This window comes from Takifugu flavidus, chromosome 17, assembly GCF_003711565.1.
Source record: "Takifugu flavidus isolate HTHZ2018 chromosome 17, ASM371156v2, whole genome shotgun sequence".
NCBI lineage: Eukaryota > Metazoa > Chordata > Actinopteri > Tetraodontiformes > Tetraodontidae > Takifugu > Takifugu flavidus.
Window position 1 is genome coordinate 5,670,952 of NC_079536.1, and position 23,390 is coordinate 5,694,341.

General features: G+C 47.9%; 1 protein-coding gene across 1 annotated transcript; it reads right to left on the reverse strand.

Annotated features, from left to right (window-relative positions):
- Window positions 1-1,518: 1,518 nt before the first annotated feature.
- On the reverse strand, window positions 1,519-22,192 carry vipr1b (vasoactive intestinal peptide receptor 1b). The gene is made up of 13 exons (XM_057013281.1): window positions 22,000-22,192; window positions 17,517-17,604; window positions 15,189-15,299; window positions 10,465-10,565; window positions 9,168-9,265; window positions 7,984-8,116; window positions 5,702-5,855; window positions 5,522-5,582; window positions 5,354-5,426; window positions 4,787-4,878; window positions 4,358-4,487; window positions 3,875-3,916; window positions 1,519-3,553 (listed from the first exon to the last, which is right to left on the reverse strand). Exons 1-13 carry the CDS (start codon window positions 22,051-22,053, stop codon window positions 3,362-3,364), a joined length of 1,329 nt encoding a protein of 442 aa, XP_056869261.1. The 5' UTR covers window positions 22,054-22,192; the 3' UTR covers window positions 1,519-3,361.
- Window positions 22,193-23,390: the final 1,198 nt, after the last annotated feature.

Consider the following 23,390-nt stretch of genomic DNA (forward strand, 5'->3'; position numbering starts at 1 on the left):
AGGATGAGCCGGAGATGGAACAGTCCACAAAATGGCACATGGGTCTCTGAAACCACCGTCCAGAACCACAGGACGCATGGCCATCCTTAACGTCTTGGCTCCTCATCCTGTCAAACTTTCAGAGTTTGTGTTGGCGCTGCCAATTACCCCCCGCCGCCGTCTCCCTGCCAAGTGCTGTCGGATATAAAACCTCCCTCTGTACCTTCGGGGGATTAAACTAGACTCAGACACAACAGCCAGGGACTTATTTACACATCAGCAGATGGGCTGCAAAATGTCACATTACATCAACTCCTCTACATACTCGTGTGTGCGGCTTTATATGTGTTGTCATAAATTATTGGGATTACCCGATGGCCACTGATGACCTCTGACACCTTCACGGTCAGGTAATTAGTTAGACTTCTGTCTCACGACATAGCACAACTAAAACCTTGTTCTTTTTATTTGTTTGTCTTTTTTGTTTTAACATATTGATTTTGTGCGAAACAAGAAAAAGTTCCAGCCGACGTGGATGAGGAAATCCACTAGTCCGACCCGGGATGTTCATCGAGTGCGACGGCTGACCTCACATCAGATCAGAGCAGCTTTGGCAGATGCCTTCTCCTGAAATCAGCTCTCGGCTCCTCGGGTCCGTAATCAGAGCAGCGTTCGCCTTTTCGGAACTTTTGCTTTATTTGTCGCATTAATATTTCAGCGGAATGGTGAATAATGGAGGAGGCTTAAAGGCAAGACACCTGTCTCGGAGTTTCAAGCAGCATCTGAAAATAACTTCATCCATCTTGTCTCCAGCCTGATGCTTCCTTTAAGCCTGTGAGAGGCTCCCAGAGCCGCTTATTTATGCGCTAATGCGATATAAATAAGCAATATCGGCACAATCACATGATGGGAGGATATTGTTTTACACATGATTTCCATTTTGTGGGGAAGGTAAAGGAAAGATTGAGACCACGTGCGCTGGGCAGGAGCCCTAATCTTTTTAAAGGGAACGTTGACATCAAGAGGCCGTTCAAAGGCAGCGGGTGAATGAAGCAATAAATCTGAGCTACAACACGAGGGATTAGACTAAGTTGGTGCAGTTTCATGGCAACAGTAAATTCTAAATAGAGTGGAAGCGGCAGGTCGGGGGTCTGGGAGAGGAAATGTAAACACAAAGTGGTCAAACACTGAAAAAGGGCCTTTAATAAACATGCTAATATGCACTTTATAACCCTGAACAAGAGTTGCTGTCTTAAGCTACAAAGAGCATAAAGTCCCATTTACAAAGTCCCATTTTAAACTTGACCATAGGAAAAAAGGGTCATTGTTATTGGTTAGCGAAGCCACCGTTATCTCGGCTGCCGTTTAGCACAACTATCATTTGTGCAAAAGAGCGTTCTGAGCAGCTTAGCCAAGAATGTTGGTCGAAAACGCTCCCGCCCTCCATCAACATCCACAGCTGTGGAATGTCAAAACATCTGGATTTGACGCCAACTTCCATATTTCCCTCCTCTGAATGATTTGTTGAAGCCCTCGTAATCAGTTCGCAATAATTTATTTGATCCACAATGGAACAGAACATCAAGTAATAAAGTTAAAGTCCTCATTTTGTATACATTATACGACAATAATACCAATATACAAAAATGATCACTTTTTTCCTTCCTGTGTACACAAAGCCTGTAAATACAGTACTTGCAGTATATTTGTAGATTAAGACTTGTGTGTGCATTCCACCGGTGTACACATATATGGCAGTAACACTGAAACACAATCTTAAATAGACTCACAATATCCAGTTTGAAAATGAAGGTAATATGCTGAATTTCACTGATCACATAGCTACATTAAGAATGGCCTTTAGCAATGTGCGTGACTGGATTAGGAAAACTGGTTCCTTTAGAACATGACAAAGAATTAATTTTTAAAAAAACAACACACAAACACACACTTTCGACGGGACAAACCCTTCACCGCTATAATAAATGCATCAGGCCTGTTTTAAACATGTCACAGCAACATGGTGGTGGTGCAGGCAGCAAGCAGAATAGCATTTAATGTCCATATGATGTCCATCTTCCCAGCATTCTGGGATGTGTTCAATACACAGGCTGGAATTACCTCTTGGTTGATAATACAGCAGACACATCACATACATTAAATTACACACACGAGTTGGCATTAGTCTAAGCTCACATAAGGCTCCGGTGCCCCACGCACACCTCAGCAGCAACAGAAGATGGATGAGATTACATCTGCACCCCCATAGGGGAAGTCTCATGAGTTATGAATCAGAGTTAGTATAATAACAATAGCTTGAGGGTAAATAATTGAGTCATTCTTAAGGTCTATTTTCTGTGGCGGATGTAGATTTCTGTCCACGCAGGTAGAATAGAGAAAGCGGGACCCAGAACCCCGTCGGTCTACGGCCCTCGAGGCCTGGGTTCGCTTCTGTTGCGCCAAACAATCGAGGGACATTAAGGATATAAGGACCGTTTTACAGTTTAGTGTCTTTTATTTAGCTGTAATGTATAAAAAATGAATCATACAGCGCCTCACAAGCGAGCTTCGGTGGAAGTTTACGCTCTGGCAAGGCTTTAAATTCTGCTCGCTCCACTAAAGTGAACAATTACGCTGATGTATTACCGATACTGCGGCTGTGAATTGGTCTCCATGGCACGACAAACAACACCAATGATTTTCTCTGCACTGTGTACTTACACGGCAGTACAGCGTCAAAAACACTCCGCCATGCGGGCCGAGGCGTCACTTGTGCACATAAAAACTAGGACCTTATGAAAAATAAAACAAAACCTTCAAACCCTGACCACTCGCTCATGGCAGCGATAGTGCAAAACGGGCATTCGTGCTGCTAGTTATCTCAAAAATGCTTTTAGAATCTTTAAATGGGTCACATACGCCTCCTCATCCGGACAACTGTGATGGGTGAAAAAAAATGGATTCTGCATTAACTCCATTTGCTTAATTGGCCGTGTCCACGCCGCCGCCGCGCTCATTTGGAGCCGCGGAAAATCCACTGAGTGTTTTTTAATCAGGGCGTAATTGCACCACTTTGCACATTTTCACGTCAGGATCGCTCACCTGACCCCACTAACGCACGACACCCTCAGCATCGACCGCGTAATGGCGGAGGGATCTACCTGTGCGCGTGCGCCGAATCATTAAAGAGTAATGATGCTTCAATGTGCGTGAGAGGGACCCGCGGAGCTACTTACAGTCCTGTTATGTCACCCTCTAACAGTGCATGTGTAGATGACAGGAGTGTGCGATATTTTTTTAAGCCTCACATCTTTTGTTTTTTGGGATGTTTCTAATGTTTTGCAGGGCGGCGTGTGGTGCTCGCGGCCGCCGCCTGTGGGACTCATATGCTGGAGAGGTCGTCGTGGCAGGAGGACGAAGCCCGGTGCGTTTTGGGGCTGCACCGCGGCAGCATGGAGATCTGGGTGCTGAAGTTGTTGCTGCTGCCGATAGACGGCTGCTGATATTTGGCGTCTGAGCTCATGTACCTCTGCAGGTGCCACCGCCGCCACTTCCTCTTGATCTCCCCTTGGACCTGCAGAAGATCCAAACACTAATTCATCTCGACATGAAAACAATTTCAGCGTGAACATCGGTAGCTGAACTTAACAATTGCTTAAATCTCTGCCATGTTTAATGAATGAAACTGGCCAAAACACAGCGCGAACCCCGTGGAAAACACATTAAAATTCAGCTGGAGTAGCAGCCAGTCTCGCCAGCCAGCAAGTCGCTGTTATTCCGAAACTGAGAACTTATCCGAACCGCCACAGAATAGCACCCCACCAAAAGGGGTTATGCATTTAACTCACACAGGCACAGTGCTGAACGTGTGGGTGCTGCCTGCGAGGGGACCTACCTCTCCATTCAGGAAGCAGTAGAGCACCGCGACCACAAAGCCCTGCGGAGGGGGGAAAAGGGTGGGATTTTTAGTCAGACACCTATGTCAGTAAGGTGGTAGTTCCCTAACAAGGACAACAAGACTGATGGGAGAAAAGGGAGGAATTGGCTTAAAAAAAGAAAGTTTGCCTCCATCATTTCACATTATGAGATGAACTCTGGGGGATGTAAAAGCGGTGACGCGGCCACTGAATCAGCCTGAAAGGTGCCTGGAGAGCTGCCACGCTCAGAGAGCTGAGAGGATGCCAAATGGTTGCTTTGGACCTTGAACGCAACACACCTTGGACATAATGAAAGTCTCCCAGATGGAGCTTCTGGGTAAAAGGCCGCACTTTAGCTTAATGTGTGATTTCTTTAAAAGTATTAAACTGATGGCGTCCATACGCCGTCGAGCATCTTGTTAGCGGGATCTGCTCCACACTCCGCCCCGCTGATGTCATACCTGGAAGGACCCCAGAATGAGATCGAAAACCAGCCGCAGTTCGGTCTTGACTTGCTCTGGGATGAAGGCAAACACAATGAAATTGATCCCAAACAGAGGGATGAGGAGCAGCGTCGACTTCGCCAGCCTCCTGAAACGACCAAGCAAAATCACACGTCTTTCCCAGTCAAACCAGTTTAAATCACCGTTTAAAGCTGCTGGAGGCTGCCCCGAGCGTAATTCCCCCATCACTCCTGAATTCCAGAAAGGAAAAACAAAAAGAAACTAAGTTCTTCTCATACCCGAGGGGGGAAAAAAACACATTAATCTTGCTTTCTTCTTCCCTTGTTTATCTACGATCATTCCACATTTCTGTGAAGTTAAATGAGGAAATGAAGATTCATTTCCAGGCTTTTTACGGATGAATCCGCAGCCAGAAATGACACTCACGAGTACTGGTTGGACTCGTTTCTCCCGATATCCGGGCAGTTGATCTTCTGCCGGAGAATTCGTATGATGCAGATGAACAGAATGAAGTTGATCTGCGGAGAAATGAGGATAAAGTGTTGAGACTCCCTTAAAACTTGGGAGGTATTACCAGCGGCCCCCTCGGCCGTGACTCTAGAGGGAGGCTAAATTACTGCGCGCTTCATTATGCATTCAAGAACAGCGCTCGGCTGATGAGACGCAGAGCTGTCGGCCCGATGGCTGATCCTGATCCTGGAGAACACAACAAAAGCCGCTGCGTCGACACTGCGGGACGTGGGCAGGTGATGGAGGGCCTCTTTTTTGAGAATCCCATGTTTACAAGAGCTTTCCTGACATTATCAGCTCAGTCCAGCTGCTCTAATAGGACTATTCTCCTTCTCTAGTCATTATTTCTGACAAGACGGACAAAATTAAGATGCACCGACTTGTTTTATAAAGCCGATGTTTGTCGGCGCTACAGCATGGAGATTGCTAAACACGGCTGAGGTGTTAATGATGTAATGGAGATAGAGGGGCTCTAATGCTCACCAGGATTGATGCTAAAATGGGAGTTTTGATTATCCACCAGGACATATCGTTGCTCTCGATTATGTCCCAGCACCTGTGGCGAAAGAAACACAATTTGAATGAGGTAATTACTAAAATCTAGACAACTCCCAGGGCTCTGATCCAAGAGCCATGCGGTTGATTTCCTACCCCACATCGTAGTAGTACGCCTTAGCCACGCTCCAAGCTGCGATGAAAACCGTGGGACCGCCTGGGGACGTAGAAATAGAAAAATAAACAGAAAGCTTTACACCTCGCAGCGTTCCCATTCAACATGACTGTGAATCATTAGCTGGAAGCGGGGACGGCGTGAAAGGAAGACATTCTCACCCCAGCCAATCAGGATGTATGCCCAGAAGTACTTCCTCTCAGAGAAGAAAGAGACGGCCAAGAGGGCGTGAAGATAAAGACCTTCCACCAGCAGCCAGAAGAAACTGGCCATGATACAATACTGGAAGAACACAATCACCACTTTGCAGCCAGTCTGTAATTACAGAGCAGGAAAAACATTTGCCTCTGTAGTAACCTAATTAGAGAGGCAGCATAACAGCAATACAGCGCAAATATTTCTCGTCAGAGGAGGAACCGAGCAGAGGAATTCAGTAACTGGCTTTCAAACGTTTGTAAAATTTACTTCAATGTGATTGTGGATTAACATGTTGGGAAATGAAAGACGTGGGAATTTTATATGGGGGAATCGTGCTTGGGTTTATTGTGTTGATGGAGATCGTCGGCTGTTGAGGGGGAGGCGAGAGCGGGTAGATACGGGTGAAATTTAATCAACTTCACCAAACAGCAACTTTAGTTGAATTAGAAAAACAAGGGAATGATTCTTTGGATAACCTCCTTCCTGCTGCCCGCACAGGTCGCACAGCGATTATCAGATGTTGATTAGCTAGCGTAGCTAGCAGCTAGCATCTCCTATTTAACAGGCAGATGTGATCTTACTAAAATTTGGAAAATAAAGATCAACAAAGGCAACAAGATTGCGAATCATGCACTTCGCCCTGCTAGTGTGACCTCATCAGCCTAATACGACGCTGCAGCCTCATCCTTCAAGAGCAGGGCGATATGTCAAGTGGTTCGAGTTTCAAATGTCAAAATAAAGAGATGATTTTGGATGAACACTGTTACAAGCTACTTTTTCAGTCTCCACTTGACCGCTAAAAAGAATCCAAACTAGAGCCGCATAAGACACGCAGACAGGAAATGACTTTAGACACTCCGCTTCCCTGTCAGGTATTTTCCGTCTACAATCCCCTGATTCGGCTGTTTTCCAGGCTGCGGGCGCTCGGGTTACATGAGCGTCAGAGGCAGCTCTGTCCAAGCAAAACCAGCAAAGTGCATTAAAGTTGAGACGGAGCAGCCGAGCCCACGTTGGCAGACACCAAAAAGCGCACGTGCCCGAACACGGGGAGCTTCGACCCTGCATTCGGAAGTGGCTTGTAATGGGCGGAGACGTGTTGCTCTTTGAAGGCTTCATGGGATATAAAAACGTGGACTCCAAGGCTGGAGGGACACGTGCATGCCATCATCCACGAGGGCTGAAGGAGGGGATGTCAAACAAGAGCGTAATTAACATTAACTGGCTTTCCTTTCTGGGAACCACTACTTGTCCTCATGGGCAGGATTTCAAACAGCCCATTAAAGCTGACGGGGATTCGGCTTTGGCTCCAAACGGGCTCCTGTTGAACACCTCAAAAGCTGCAGCTGTGCTTCCCAACACTCGCACACTTTAAAAACATCTGGTTTCGAAGAAATTTAAATCCGAAGGACCCAACTTATCCCTAAATGTGACTTAAAGTCAGTTTGAGACTGCAGAGCAAAACACATCTAAGTTCGACCGTGACGCCTCCAAAACAGGAGGGTCTAAACAACAAATGCGGCATTTTTTACTGTCTTGCAGCAACTTGTGGGCTGCTCTCAGCGGTAAAAAGTGACACACAGAGCGGCGACATGGGAGCCAATGGGAAGCGAGGGCAGGGGTCACGAGGAGCGGCGCTGCACAAATGCTCCATGATGTGTTTTCCCGGCAGCTGGCTTCTGTCAACGCTGGAGTGTGCCAATAAATCCCCCGGGAGGCTGCTCTGACCGCGCAGCCGCGTCACAACCTCGTGACGGCAGACCTAACGGGGGCCTCGGAGGCCTGTGATCCACGGCTCAGTGGTACGCAGCGCTGAGCGTTCTGTAATTTACATTGAGTCTTGCTTTTTTTATCTACATCTTTTATGAGGTCCCACAGAAATATACACAAAAAACACACACAATCGCCCTGCAGGTGGCGCTATAGCAATTGGTGTAGTCCTTCATATATTAGCTCATCCAATCAGTTAATCAGTACTATTAACCTGCATCAATGTAACAGCGGGGTTATCTGTATAACTGAGCATGACTTCAGAGGTGAAATTAACTCAGAGCCATGAAAGCGTGACCTTTTATTGTTGTAGGTGACAGCGCTAACCGTTGCGCTAATTTACATATTTCTATCAGGACAATAAGCTCTGCATTGCTTCCCTGCAAACCCTGTAAACAGATTTACGGCTCCTCGCAGGCGGCCGCCGCTCCCCTGGCTCATCAACGCGAAGCAGCCGCATCGCGTTTAATTAACTCACAGTGCCTGACGAGCAGTCGTACATCTCCCCGACCTCGTAGAGGACGACGTCTTTGACTAAGACGGCGATGGCCTTCAGGATGAACGACACAAAGAGATGCATGTGGATGTAGTTCCTCGTGCAATGGAGCTTCCTGAGAGCCCGGCAGGAAAGAAACAATCACATTGATTAGGATGAAGAGGCAGTGAACATAATAACTGTGCAGATTATCTACTCCAGCCTGTCAGATGTAACAGTGGCTGTGTTCTCTCCGAGAGACGCCGCCATAAATCAAAGACGGCGCTCCGGAATTTAGCTTTAATTTAAAGGGAAAAGTAGGGGGAGATGCTGCACCGCAGGGCTCCCGTGTCAATCAATAGCCATTATTTTAAATTGCAAAGGGATTCGAGGGGCTTCCTCCACCTGACACGTACGGCGTCCTCGCGAGCGGCCAAGGAAAATATTCCACTGCCGGCACGACTAAAACCAGTCAGGCTGCAGCCAGATTTTTCGTTTCTGTCCGGGGAATAATTAGTCATCAAGCTTCAGAGTCCAAATGTAATGAGGCCACCAAGTCCGTGTTTGGGAAGTCAAAGTCAGCCCAAACTCACAGGAAAATTAGATGTGATTAATCTGCAACCCGCACAAATCATCAGCGGAGAAGGAAGGTGGCGGGGAGAAGACGCAGCTGCACAAACAGCCATAAAAGAGTAACAAAAAAGGGAAAACAGCTTTGATAAACCCAAGGCTGCCTGGTTTTTGTCTCGGAAACATCTGCGACTCTCCACTTCCTGTCAGGCCTCATTAAGACCGCCGACTGCAACCCCGTCAGCGTCCCACTGATCTCCTGTCACCACTCAGGTAGACGCTTCCTCACCGGCCCTGCACGTCTCTGAGGGAATATGAAAAGCTCTTCTCTAACCAGAGAGGAGGAAAAAGAGCAACCAGGGAAGAATAAAGCCGTGGAAGCAGTTTCGTCTCGACGGCGCGGTGCAGCCTAGGAAAACCTCGACATCAAATCGGTAAATGACTCATTCTGGCGCTCTCGGCGGGGGGTCCTGCAGCCCCGACTGTTTGTCTTTTCCTCATTCTTCTATCCCTTAATCCTTTGATAGACCGAGCAAGCGCTGGGTTTTATGGTAAGTCATTGGGAACTTCTCCGACTCCCCGAAGGTTTGGGCGCGCTCCGGGGCCTCTCCACCCACCTGAAGATGCAGAGGATCACGATAGCCGTGATCAGAGACACGAGGGAGACGCTGTAGCCGATGGTGTAGCCGATCTTCACCTGCCAGAGGAAATTGCCCTGTCGAAACAACAAAGGCAGGATCACATGCTAACGTCGCGTCAGCAGCCACCTAATCAGAAAAGTTTCATTCGAGGGTTAAACTGGGAGCAGCCGTTGTCCAGTATCACAATGCTGCCCTTCAGAATTAGCGTCTCATGTAAATGAGTGAGCTCGGATTCTCTTGAGGACGCCTCCACCAGCTTGTTCTCCTCAGACTTCCGAGGGAGCTCGCTGACGGCGCCTCTAAGAGCCGAGCGGCCACCCGGAAAGCTTTTACCGCCCTGTTGCGGCGCGTTCTCTGCCCCGCTCTTCACCTCTGTTGAGCTCTCGCCTCCGATTGGAAGCTCTTCCTCTACCTCTCAGAAACCTCGATATGCCATGACGCTTGGGTCAGAAAGCTCACCGATCCGGCCGCTTGTTTTATATAATTTCACAAAAATTTTACAAAAATTTGAAAACACAGAGTTTAGCAGGAATATATCCCAGATCAATAATTTGGACTCTTCCTCCTATAGCATGCTACCTTCAGGTCGTCCGTGAGGTCACCTCTAACGAGAGCTAATCAATATAAAGCTCTTCTGGCCTCAGCTGTCATTCAAATGATTTTTTAACTTTCTCTTAGTGCTTTAAATCTGGCCGTTACCCTGTTTTTAGGGGGATTCTTTTCAGTCTGATTGTTTCATCTAAGGGACAGTAAAGATGCAACGACCTTGTCCCATTGCAAACAACGTGCAAACCCCATCAGGAGGGACCAGAACTTCATTCCGACAGGTTACCGGCTGTACTGGAGCTGCAAATCGGGGATATTTAGAGCTCAGTCAGCCTGAGTAGTAGCTACTCTCCTCTCTGCTAGCTTAGCGCGATCCTGGTTTCACAAATAGCGCCATAGTTGCCTATGAAAAACAGGTCGTGATGCTGTAACTTTGCTGGTTGTAGACAATCACTTACACAAGTCAAGGAAATTAAATGAAAAGCGCGGAACATTTATGGCATATAGAGTCAAACAGCGTGGGGGCTGTGAAAGAAAATCAATGCAACTATTTTCCTGACAGCATCCACCCACAGGGGGGGAAAAGGCGATGTTCCAATTAAATGTTTCCTGCCCGGTAGCCCTCGAGATGGTTTTGCTCTGCGTTATTGACTTCCATCCCAATGGGACCATCAGGCAGCTGTGGCGCTCCCCCACCCCCATCCCCGATGAGCTGGAGTTTACTCACATCGTCGCTGGTGCCGTTCACATTGTACCCACAGTTCACGGCGATGTCCAGCGGATGCATCTCGGTCCAGCCGTCCGCCGTGCACGTCTTGGAGAGGTTACCTGGAGGGCGGAGGCAGAGGTCAGAACGCCCGCCTGCTTTTCACCGCAGGAAGAAATGAGAGAATTTCTTTCCATTTTCTCTTCCCTCCGGAATCACAACCAAGACGAGCAGCTTCAGTGTGTGTTACGAGATTTTACGGTTAAAACCTTAATTATCCGAGCTGCCGCCGTGGAACTTTGACACACGCGCAAAAGCTTTGTAGCTAATTACTCGTGCATGTGGTTGATCTTTGTGATCCGTTCGCTCTGCTGATATGCAGGTCGACGCCACACCGAGACCTCGGCCACAACGTGACCAAAGGTTAAGTCGTCAACAGTCAATTACAACACAGCCACTGCTCAGTGAATCAAAGGTGGTGGTGGTAGTGGTGGTGGTAGTGGTGGTGGTGGGGGGGGGGGGGGGGGGGTTGTCGGTATCTGGGTGGTCAGGAAAAGGTCCCTTATCGCCGCAGCAGATGTCTTTCAGTTCCACGCTGGGCTGCAGAAATTAATTTCCTCTGGTCTTTCAAATTCTCCAACGAACCCGTGCCTCTGAACCGTCACACTTTGTAAAATCCACTCCCTTTTATCAGCGTCGCTAAATAAATTCAAACTAAAACAGGATGAAAGCTGCAGGAAACCGCAACCTTGTAAAAGATGGGCGCTGATTGGCATTCAGGGCGGTGGGCAGCCGCTCCCAAAAGTTGGGTTCTGATTGCGCAAGTACGGAGGAGTAAAAGGGAAGGAGAGAAAAGAAGGGGAGAGCAGAGCGGCCTTAGCCGGACCCGAGGAGGTTGACTGATCACAGCTCTGGTTGGGAAAAGATGGGAAAGAATTTAGCCTTGGAAAAGGCGTCACCCCGTCGTCCTTCCTGATATCTTCGGCTAACAAGGAGAGTTTGTCTCGACTTCTAAAGAGGCACTAGCGTGTCTTCCCAGGATGCTCTGGGGTTGTTTTTCACACATGCAGATCAGGCGCTAATGGCTTTCTTCAATGTGCAGTCCGGTCAGAATCCGAAATGAGACATCCGTGCCAGAACAATACGGATGGCCTGTTCCCGCTTCAGGTCAAATTCTTAAAATAAAATGCGCAATGAGGTTATCAGAACAAAGTGTTCCCGGTGCCCAACACCGTGCCCAACGGTTAATTTTCCAAAAACACGGAATGCCACATCGATTCCTTTCATGATTATCGACCATCCACGATATTATCCAGTCGAATTAGAACCCCGGTTTTGTGTGGGGGGGGGGGTCTAAAATTACTAATGTTAAGGATAAATAACAGCCTAATGGGGGCTTTCAGAGAGCGACAGAGCGTGAAAAAGAGGCAGAAAGGGAGAGTTCACTGCTCATCACACACACACACACGCACACACACACACACACACACACACACACACACACACACACACACACAAACAGACTTTTTTTTGCACAAATTCAGACACTGCTATTCATTTTGTCCTCAGCAAGACACCCACCAAGCGCTGCACGTAAAAGGCATTTTCAGCCCGACCGACAACTGCGCTGTCCGTTGTTCTGAAACATCTGTTCTATGCTTCCATTTTGAAGCAACATCTGGGCAGCACACCACATGAATCTGAAACCATCTGAGTGTTGAGGCCACGTCAGGTGGAGCTGGCGTCAACCGTATCCACGGCTTCAGAAGACCAAAGCTAGCCCGGCCGGCACACCCGGCTCGCAGCAGCCGTTTTCTGGTTCACATTCAGTTGTTGGTTTAGCTTCATTTCCTATTGCGCCTCCTGTTGCCTGGTGGTTTTGCGGAGAAGTGCACTCTAAAGGGAAGAATCGTTCTATTTAGCACATTACTATACAGTATTTTCCTGACTATAAGTCGCACTTTTTTTCATAGTTTGTCAGGGGGTGCGACTTGTACTCCGGAGCGACTTAAATATCTATTTTTCTTCTTTATTATGCATTTTTTGGCTAGTGCCCCCCACAGATGTCTGATCAATGGTTTGGTTCATGGCAAACTGAACTAAAGTAAATGTTTTATTCTGTTTATTTGTAGTCCAAGCTAAAGATCTGAATGGCGCCTCTCGCCACCCTGACGTTTCTGCTCCTTTTCCTCTTCAGCTAAATCCTTGCTGTGAAATTTCAGCTGTCGAGCAAGTAATTTGCTCCTGTGCCTCCGTCGCGTCTCTGAGGTGGAAATTAAAATTTATAATCGGACTCCTCAAATATTTCGCCTTGCTGCTACAAGTCGGCGCTGCCGATTTAGCCTTGCTGGCTTCGTTCCTCTTTTGAAAATCGTTTTCATTTCCTGTTTGATAATGTTTGCACTTCCCCAGGTGCTTTCGTATAGGAATAAATGTTAAAGGTGGTTAAAGAATGAATCAAACATTCAGGTGGGAAGGTTCTATGTGGAGTTAGCACGTTAGCATCTCCCACTGTGACTGAGGATGGATGGGTGGCTCTTGCAGACACTGCTAAACATATAAAACTACACATCACCGATGTGTCTCCTCTTAATCTCCTGCGACTGCAGGCCTGAGCTCTAAATTCTGGCACAGGAGAACCATTTTATATGACGATGATGGCCCTTTTATAACATGGTCTCACGTCTGACAGGAGAAATCGGAGCGCCATCACCGAGCCGCCAAGCAGTGAAAAACAATCATCCTGGTGTCATGGTCACCCGGCAATGTTTCTCTTCTCATTTCAGGTCATTTGTGAGCGTAAGCGTCCCATTGAGCGAAACTCAGGTCACCCCACTGCAAATCATTTTTCCATGGTAGCAGATGACAGAGGAAAAGAGCCTTTTTCCCCCGTTTTTGCCTGCTTCGGTCCACTTTTTCAACAAAGCGATGAAAGGTTTGGCTCTTCCTGCGCTTTTAAGGAATCAAACAGCAGAAAATCACAGACATAATGGTAAATATATTTCTGAAGTGCCCCAGAATAAACATTTAATAGCAAAACTCTGATGATACTGATACAAAAACGAATATTTTAATAAACGTTACACCCCACCCTTCAAATATTCAGGTGTAAATGTGCTGTTGTCGGCTCCCACCCATAAAAGCCTGACTGGATATTGGGTTTTCACCTTTAAACTTTCACGGCCTGGAGTGCTCCAACTCCACACCGCCTCCTGCTCTCGGAGGTGCTAATGCCTGTGCGGGATGTGACAGCTCAACACGCAGCTCTCAGGTCTCAGCGGGCAGGAACCATTTTCCTAAAATTTCCCAGGCTGTTTAAGAGGTGCGACCGTTAGGGTTTTTCACGCCCGCCAATTACGCCACGACGCACGCGGCAGCAGCGGCGTTCCATCTCAGTACGATTACAGTGCAGGGAAAAGATGGAGGCAACGTGTGAAATGTCTTGCGGGACAAAAAATGGCGGATGATCAGAAGTGTTGCTTGGTGATGCCAAGGATAATTTTAGATTTCTATCAGTGGTGTTACAGCTGTTAGCCTAGCTTAGCTCCCTTTTAAAGCAGCACTCTGCATCCCTCAGCTGAGGCAAAGAGATGAATTCCACATGAGACGGTCCGCGATGAAACAGATAAACGTCGATCCATTTGCTTGTACAGAAGTTACTCCCCCGCTCTCCTTCAGCTGTAAATACATCAACAGAGCCGCCCGGTCGGGCAGCTGTAATGAGCATCGACTCGCTGGGTTGTCGACACAGAGGCACAGGAGGAGCAGGTATAAAACATCCGAGAAACAGCCCAGAGGTGCTGAAAAGAGGAAACCTATATCCAGCAGCAGAGGACTCAAAATGACTCATCGGGAGGGGCGTTGGAAAGGTTTGGGGTCAGCTCACGCCGACATGAAACCAGCTGTGGATTATTAGAGAGCGTCATTAAATCGCAACTGCTTTGTCAAGACAGCAGGTCAAGAACTGTAGACATGACAGTCTCAGTCAAATAGCCTCCGATATGCTGGAAAATAAGTCGCCCAGCGACTGTAGGATCCCGAACATCGTCCAACCAAAACAAGCTGGAACAGGAACAGCGAGGCGCTCCACAATCACACACTTCAGATTTGTAAACGATCATTTGTAAACTCTGATTTATTTTTTTTCTTTTCCACATTTTTTCGGGGCAGGGAGCTGCGGGAGCCAAAGTTCTGGAGATAAAGTAAGCGGAAACGTCAAAAAATGGAAGTTGTTTTTAAAGGAACAGGCAAGGTTTGAGGGAACAACAACCGAAAGGAGTCTGAAAAAACAAAGCTGTGGCTTTTGTGCCAACTTTGTTTAGGAGGAACAAAACAAGCTCCACGCTGCATCCAAAGTAAAAGTTGAGAGATGAGCTGGAGTCCACTTTGTTTTCTCAGAGCCCGACTGTAATCCGAGCTTGAATTTGCAGGCGCGCTCTAAGCCGGGCCTTGTGTAAGCACCGCCGCGCTTGTTTACAGTAACCAGGATTAGTTTGAAGTATCTGCGGAGTTCACGGGGTCAAAGCTGCGGGGTGGCGGTTTCAAGAGCTGTAGGCACAAACTGATATTTCCTAATTTATACATGAAAATGTGGAATGTGTCCTAAAAGGCAGAACCTTCTTGCTTGATTATATATTAAATAATTCAAAATTTAGGATTTGACCCATTAAGCTGAAGAAAACATTGAAGCGAAGAGGTGGAATTGTATCCTTCGCCTGATTTGAGCTGGAAGATGAGGCCGTTACCTTTGTGCTGGTCGCTGAAGTAGCTGAAGTAGACGGGACACGTTATGGTGACCACCTCCCCCACGCCGGCCGACGGCCAGCAGGCGATGATGTCCCACATGCCCTGGCAACCTGTCACGAGGAGGGACCGACGTTAGCCCCACATAACTCATATCACACTCGTGCCCACACACACACACAGACACACACACCACACCAGTAATCAATCAGATCTACGATCAGATGCCTTCATTTGTCCATCCTCTCCTGGAAACGTCTCTTTCCAGCTCCCCGGAAGAAGCCTCCACCATTTCCATTCGAGTGCTGTGTGTCCTGTCGGTGTCCTTCGCCAAGTTTCTCCTTGTTGCAGTAATTTTGAAGCAATTTCTGTCTTTTTTTTTTTTTAACGAGATCTCCAAACGTCCGGTTTTAATTTTCTCCCTTTTATCTCTGACCTTTTCAAATGAAAACAACTAAAAAAAAGTGGATAAAAAGAGAGTCGCCGGGGCTGAAACGGCTCAGAGGACGTGGCAAATTAAATAGAGGCTAAAGTACGCAGCGTCGGCCCTTTCACCGTGTGCAGTTCCACTTTATTTCCAATTAGCGACACCTGAATGCCTCACAAAGTGCTAACACAGTCACTACATGCTTCATCTTCTTAACATCTGATCACCAGGACAGCTTCATTTGCATGTGCTGGCAGCGGCGGCGGCGGCGGCAGACGTTCACGCCTGAACTGCTCCTTTGAAACTTTCAGTCAGGTCAACAGCGCTCACCTCTGGTGTTCCAAACGGCCATGGAATAACCAAACAACAAAAATAAACCACTAAAAAGAGTGGGAGCAGTTTCTTTCAGGCGGCTTCTTGGGGACATTTTTAAAAAAAATCTATTTCAGCAGCTGGTGCAGAGTAAACGTATTGTAACATCCGAGCAGTTTGCTTCGCAGTACACCAAAACTCAGAGGAGATCCTTTTCATCTCCGTTCCGCCGCACATTGAAATATTGCGTAAACATTGGCTGCGGAACATACAGCTCCCCTCGCAGATGTACATAATGATAATTCATTTAGGAGGGATGTGACCCAAGAGTGCTGCTTCCTCTCACCTTCCTGCTGAGGAAGCAGATAGGGAAGTGGAGAAATGAGCCTCATCGCATAAATAAGGAGCCGAGCGGCCCCGGCGTGGGCAGCTCATGTATAATGAAGTAGGAGCAGTATATGTCGTGACATTTTTGCTTCATTAAACAGGCGGCGTGTGTTTGAATGAGGCGTAGAGGGAAATAGTGAAGCGGAATGAATGTAAAAATCTATGCTGGCTATTCAGGTGAAGGCATTCGCGACAGTACAGCGCTACTCACGCGGGTTCAACGGTAGCAGAGGTCAACGTGCGCGTATTGTATGCACAAACACTGTAGGGCGACCACAGAGGGTCAGTGATGAGAGCTGTCGGGAAAAACAGTCGAGCTGGGCTTGCTATCAAAGATGAAAAACCTCCTCCGTCCCATTTAAACAGCCTAATTTGTGCTTAAATGGAAATTCCTGCAGGTCCTGTTGATGGATTTGTGACGCTGGACAGTTTGATTAGCCGCTCCGGCTGTTTCAGGTACGACAGTGGGGTCATTTTTTATATGTCGGCACCAGAGCGCTTTACGGCAGATTAGCTGTTGATGCCCATCAGGAGCCGCCGCTGTCAATCCCACATGGCAGCGCGTCGTGTTTACAGTCACTGAGAGGGCCGAGGGACGCCGTGGCAGCCTGTGATGATGGCGGCGACGACATGATGCCGTTCATTAGAGAGTGACATTTCAGCAAGAGTGGTTCCATTAATCATACGCCGCAATTAGCTGTTAGCAGCTCGTATCTGGACGTTCAAGCAGCCCTCATCAGGGATGGATGGATGGATGGATGGATGGATGGATGGATGGATGGATGGATGGATGGATGGATGGATGGATGGATGGATGGATGGATGGATGGATGGATGGATGGATGATTAGAGAGATTGTAAAGCTATATTAGCATATTCGGTTGTCTGAAGTGACACTCTGTAGATCAAAATGTCCAATTCTGATTGAAATACAAGAAATGAATCATTAGACAAAATATTCAAGGCAGCTTTGGTCAGCCGTTCCTTTGTGCTAGCCAGGTTTCGTTGAATATCCGTCTCTCTTCTCACCTGGGAGCTGATTCCCAGTCATCAGAAGATGACAACTTGTCTGCTTTCTGTCTCTGGAGACGCTCTAACCTGGCGTTCACCCCAAACTACAGTATCTTACCTCTACTCTGAACAGCCTCCTGCTCACCTTCCCTCAAATAGTCTAAAACAGGAAAAGTAGGTTATGGAGACTGACCCGCAGTGACGTTCCTGACGCTGTTCTCGCAGCGCTCCCTCTCCAGCTCGATGTCGTGCGCCACGTCGCACATCGGCACTGATAAGACCTGCAGGAAAGTGCAGAAAGACTCTAATTATTAAAGACTCTAATTAGACGCTGATTCGGCAAGGTGAAGGATGGTGGGTACCATCGTCTCACACTTCCACCGCCGTGGCCTTCCTGTCTGAATGGAAAAACCTGCAGAACGATGCCAAACAGCTCTCCCTCGTCCGGCGCGGCTTGTGAAGCGGAGGGAAAGGCCAGTGAGTAATCTATTACGATCATGTGTCTGTGCGGCTGAAAAGAATGCAAGCGGACGGCCGCTGCCGGAGAACTGGTGGGTCATAGGAAATGCACAAGACGAGGAGAAGAAAGCCCAAGAAGGTCAGCAGAGAAGGAAAGTGTCAAGATCTGAACTGCAGGAGAGGAGCTCGCTGTGCTCCGGTACCGGAGAGTCAAAACAGTAAAGGTCAGCGCTGGTGGAGCAGCCAAAACACAAAAACATGCTTTTCGCGCATCTCACGAGCCATCCTCATTGGTTCCTTTCAGTCTGCGAACTCGACGCGTGCAACTCGCCCACGTGTGAAATAAAGCGCGAACGCACCTCTGCGGGGAACGCGGACACAATTTGTGCGGTGAGAGAGCTTTTCTGGCGTAGAGCTGAGTGTGCTACAGCAGTCTGCAGAAGCCTGCCGCTACTCAAAGGGTTCAATAAAGCCGTTTGTCATTTCTTGAACACGGAGTCCTTGAACGCATCTCGACAACACTGACGCTTTCCTCTGGCAATAATGGCAGCAATTTGTTGGTCCAGAATCATCGTGCAGGCTGCTTATCTAACCATCCAAAGCCCTTAGACACGTTTTTACATCTTTTAGCAATAAATCATGCATTTGAACTTAACACAAATTACCGTATGTTCACTCACGAGTGCGTTAATTTTTTTAAAAACAAACAAAAAAAAACCCTCCTTTAATATTTATCATATAAAAGCAAATTGTCAAGGAGTCGGGAACTAAACTATATTTTAAATGCTACTAAAACACACCTGGGAATGAGCCATAAATCTTTAATCGATCACTCCAACATTAAATCTGGGACAGAATTCCTCTCAAGGCACACACAAAAAAGTGAAGGCTTCGGCCTGTGCTGTGCAAATATTAACTCTGTTATTTACTGCCGACCTCCACCCCCCCCCCCCCCCCCCCCCCCCCACCCCTCCAGGGATGAGGTCGTGAAGCCTGCAGAACTTTGCTCGCAGGGGTTATTACCTGCAACCGATTACACCCAGAAAATCCAAAATATTCTGGAATAAAGCCACGCCGGGGTCCAGGATGCAAGTAGGATGAAGGCGAAACACTTGATAAAGATGCTTTGTCATCCTAGCAAACTCAAAATCCGACATCTAAAATGACTACTGGCGCCGAGCCTGCAAGGTGAACCTAATTTCCAGCTTTTCCTTGGATCTCTTCCGTCCAAAACCTTTGAATAAAAACGAGCCCTGAGCGCAGCAACAGCAGCAGCATGACCGTTCGGTTTTAATACATCTCATGCTGTTCTGGGCAGAAATCGGTGGCTTCGGTCCTGATGTTAACCATTAATACTGCATAAACACTGCAAAAGAAGGAACAAAGTTCCTCTTGGGGGGTGAGGCTGCAGGGGATTTGTGCTCAGGCTTCTCCTCCAGGATGCTTGGATCAAGCTCACTTCATTGCACAGATTAGTTCCATGTCTAGAGAGACGGGGGAAAGGGAGAGAGCGATTAAATTAAAGTTTACAGAACTTTTAGAGAGACAAAAATAACGCCGCCATCATAGAAATGCGGGAAAAATTAATTGTAATGTCCACGCTCTGGCAGAGCTATGGAAATTGTGGCTGTTGGCAAAGAAATTAAAACGTCATTTGGAAGCTCTCCAGACGATGGATGGACCCTGGTAAAGCCTGTAGAGGCGCAGACGAACGCAGAGCTTCTCCGGGAGCAAAACACATAAATAGCCGCCGGTGTCAGTTAGCGCACGGACAAGCCACCCCTTAAAGACCTCAGCCGTTGTTCTCCCTGCGAAACGGCCGTCGGTCTCCCCTAATTCTATAACGATCTGATAAAGAACAAGAGGAGTCGACGGAAAATGAGACGATTGAGGAGTGCGAGGGCAAGTGGGAAGAGCGATGTGTTTACTCCACACGGGTTGCACAGCGCACCCATAAAGTAGCTCCTCCAAACGGGGATCGAGACAGGTTCACCAAGCGAAGTTCGTACATTCCAAATATGTCAGGTTCTGCTCAGAGTTTGGCGGGAAGGCTGCCACCCAAGCATGTCCATTAGCCGATTGGCGAGTCTCATTCCCGAGTCGGCGCTTTAAGTTTGGCGCGAAATGCCGACGCCTCAGGCACGAGGCTTATCGCGCCGATTGTTCCATACATGAGACCACGTCCAAAAGGTAATTAGGACGGGATGCCAGAACCTGCCAGCACGACCACCGTTGATACTGTGCACCAACTAACTGGGACTATTAATCTGGTTGTGTTATCCGGCTCCAGGAAGCTCCAGGATTCCAGGAATAAATGGCCTTTACCAGAAAGTGGAGGGATATTGGGAGAAACTTGTGGATTTCTGCTTTTGTCGGAGGCCGTCAACATTGACTCGGCTGTCTTCCATTGTTACAGGTCTGAGGAGGTGTTGGGTGTTCCGGTTCACCCATGGGGGGGAGGAATACTTTTCCCACTGAGGCCAGGGAACTCTCAGGTGACCACCCAGATCATTAGCATGCTAATGGTCCACAGGGGCTATATATTTTCAAGCTCTCTCCCCAGCGATTTCAGAACTGAAGAAGCCTTCTGGATAGAAGGCGAAACGTCTTCAAGAGAAGAAACCCAGTCCAGTTGACAGAGAAAACTACCTTGGATACAATGACCTGGATGACTGAGAATTTACACAGACAGCCAGGGAACGCCCTTGTGTCTCCTAGAGGAGGTGCAGAGAGGGCGGTCTGGCCGTCTACAGAGATGCCGGCATGAACCGAGGGACGCAGGAGAGAACGAAGGAAATTTCTAACTGCTGGGGGAGGCGGGGCTTCTAATTTCTACAGCCTACCAGCAGGGGGCAGTACCGGGGGCGTATTATGCCTCATTTTGCACCCAAGTGTCTTCAATTTAAATTCAGATTTTGGAGATAAATGCATAAAATTGAGAACTCTTTGCTGGGTTGTTGCAAACCTGGTGCAAGTGAGACATCCTGTAGTGATATAAGGTATGCAGTCATCTGAGTGAGGAGGCTGGTGTTTATATAGTGAAGGGCACAAATGTGACTCCTACTCTATATGGTCATGCGTTCTAAAAAACAATGCTTTATAAACCTGCAACAGTTCGCATTTTGATGCCAAAGTGCGTTATCACGGGCTTGGGTCCAGGATCCGCTCAGCGATCCGGCCGGAATATTAAACATTCCCCATCCATCTTTATGTCAGTTTATTCGCTCAGAATGAAACCGCACGGCCACGATGCAGATGTGTGTATTTGCACAGGAAAATCTGTTTAAATCCAGTCTCTGAGCGGGAGGTTAAACAAACATGAGCTAGACACAAGAGAGTTTTTGAACTTTGTAGTCCCCCTGGGTCCAGTGTCTCAAAACCTCCTGTGCAGGGAAGGGGGGTAGTAGGTCTGGTAAAAGTATCTTTTGGGAGTTTTCTCTGCAGAGCTGCTCCTCTCCAGTGCAATTTGTTAAACAAATAACGGGAAAAATCATTTTAACCGTTTCTTTCCCCGGTTCCTCGGGACATCGCGCTTCCTCCCCGCGGACGGATGATTCAGGGCATGTTATTGTAAAGCAGCTGCCAGGCGGCTTCAATGATATAAATACAGCACGCTGGGAGCTGCGGCTCCTGGTGCCGGAGAGCGCCGCTGAAACGTGTCAACAAGTGATGAATCTTGCGGATGTTTCACGTCGGACATCTGAGAGATACCGCAGGTGGGGGGCGATCACGCAGCCTCACCTGATGTGAGGAAGGGCTCCCACGCCGATATCAAAGAGCCGCGCTGAGATAAAATGCTAAGCCCATATTTAGATATCACTTATATTGTTTTATATATCAACCCCCCCCCCGCCCCTTCCCCCCTCTAAATCCGAGTTGCGTGCAGCAGCAGCACTTGGGATCAGTCTCTATATTTGAGGAGATGCGTGAATGCATGAAAACAGTCATAGCGTCATAGTTTCAGGAGCCAAGTCAATATTTGGATTTGAGATTATAAAAGACAAAAACTTTCAAGATCACAAGCCAATCACCACATTCCCAGCATTTAACAGGGGGAGGGGGAGGATCACACCCAGGAGAGGTCACGGGGCACACACGCACGCACGCACGCACGCCCAGGCGCACTTTAGAGGCTCTGACCTTTACATGCTTTTGCAACACTCAGTCAGGAATCACTCACCTTCCCGTTATGGGGCAAAAATGTAAAGCTGACTTACTTTGGGCAAACACCCGCTGAGCAGGAGCAGAGGGAGCAGCTGGGATACATCCATGCTGTCGGCCTGGGTTTGGAGTTGAACTCCTTGCTGGCTCTGGAGCAGACGCGCGTTGAAGGGAGACGCCGCGCTCGGACTGCGCTCCTCGCCTGTGCGCTCCTCCCGTTGAGGCGCCGCATCAATCCGACTCTACCCTCCCACCCAACCACCCTGCCTCCCACCTCCCCCCCGCCCATTCATAACCACACACCACGTGTTCCGCGGGGCGCTGCGCTAACAAGCGCGTCACGCCGCCGCGGATGGATGAGGGTGCCGCTCCGGGGAAGAGGATCGCTTAATTACTGTCGCGGAATACGTCTTAATCTACTCAGCAATATGCCGGCTCCCTTCCAAGTGTTGTTAAAACCGAAACCTTAATAAATCTGCGACAGAAAATGCGCAGCATGGCATTGATTGATGTATAGAAAAGTCAATAAACACAGTTGTTTGCGCAACTTCCAATTAAAGTCCCATTTGTGTCTCCGAGCGCTTTGGGGGGAGGATAAGGACTGAATGTTGATTTTCATCATCAAGTGATACCAGTGTCCCCCAACACGCTCTTGTGTGAAAGTAATTTAGGTGACTGTAATAAAAGTTAATGAAAGGTGGCGACAGGTGACAACAGCTTCGCTCTACCCGGTCAAAATTGGCTAGAATCTGACCATTCTGACCCCGCACATACATCAAATCATCCATCCAGTCTCCATCTGCCACAATCACACACCCACACCAATGTTTTAGCCGCCTTTCTTCTTTTATACTCAAGCGAAAAAAATAATAAATTAATGGACACTTGAGGTGGGGACATTTTGCAATGAATTATTGATAGTATCAAGTATTATGAGCTCAACATCAGCTAAATTGGGTTAAATTTTGAATAAGGCTGAACAAGCTAATAGCTTTGAACTGACGTTGCATAATCGTGACACATTTCCAGCCGGCCTCATTTTCGCTAATGTGTGTCACACCTGTGGGTTAAGTTGGCCCTTTTTTGTCCTGTCTCCAAGTTGGTTTTGTGACTTCCTGTTTTATTTTGAAACCAACTCTCCTCTCGTTTCAGGCCACTTGCTCTTCCTCAGGTGTCACCAGTCCGATTGTCTTCCCTTATTCCTGATTGTTTCCAGCTGTTCCCCATTACCCCCCCCCCCCCCCCCCCCCCCCCCCCCCCCCCCCCCCATGTGCTTATAGTCTGTCTCTCCCTTCGTCCTGATCACCAGCCTGTACTTCATCGTCACGAGATTCTAGTCCTTGAAAATCTGTGTTTACCGCGCAATTGTTTAGAGACTTTCATAGCCTTAGTTTTTCTAGTTCCTCGTAAGAGAGTGTTTTTTTGTTAGCTTTGCCCCTTCAAAAAG

Coding starts and splice junctions, on each gene's coding strand:
- vipr1b (XM_057013281.1), bottom strand. CDS start 22,053: ATGGATGTATCCCAGCTGCTCCCTCTGCTCCTGCTCAGCGGGTGTTTG. Junction 5,583..5,701: donor ATACATCCTGATTGGCTGGG/GTGAGAATGTCT, acceptor CTACGTCCCCAG/GCGGTCCCACGGTTTTCATC. Junction 4,488..4,786: donor AACGAGTCCAACCAGTACTC/GTGAGTGTCATT, acceptor TGGTCGTTTCAG/GAGGCTGGCGAAGTCGACGC.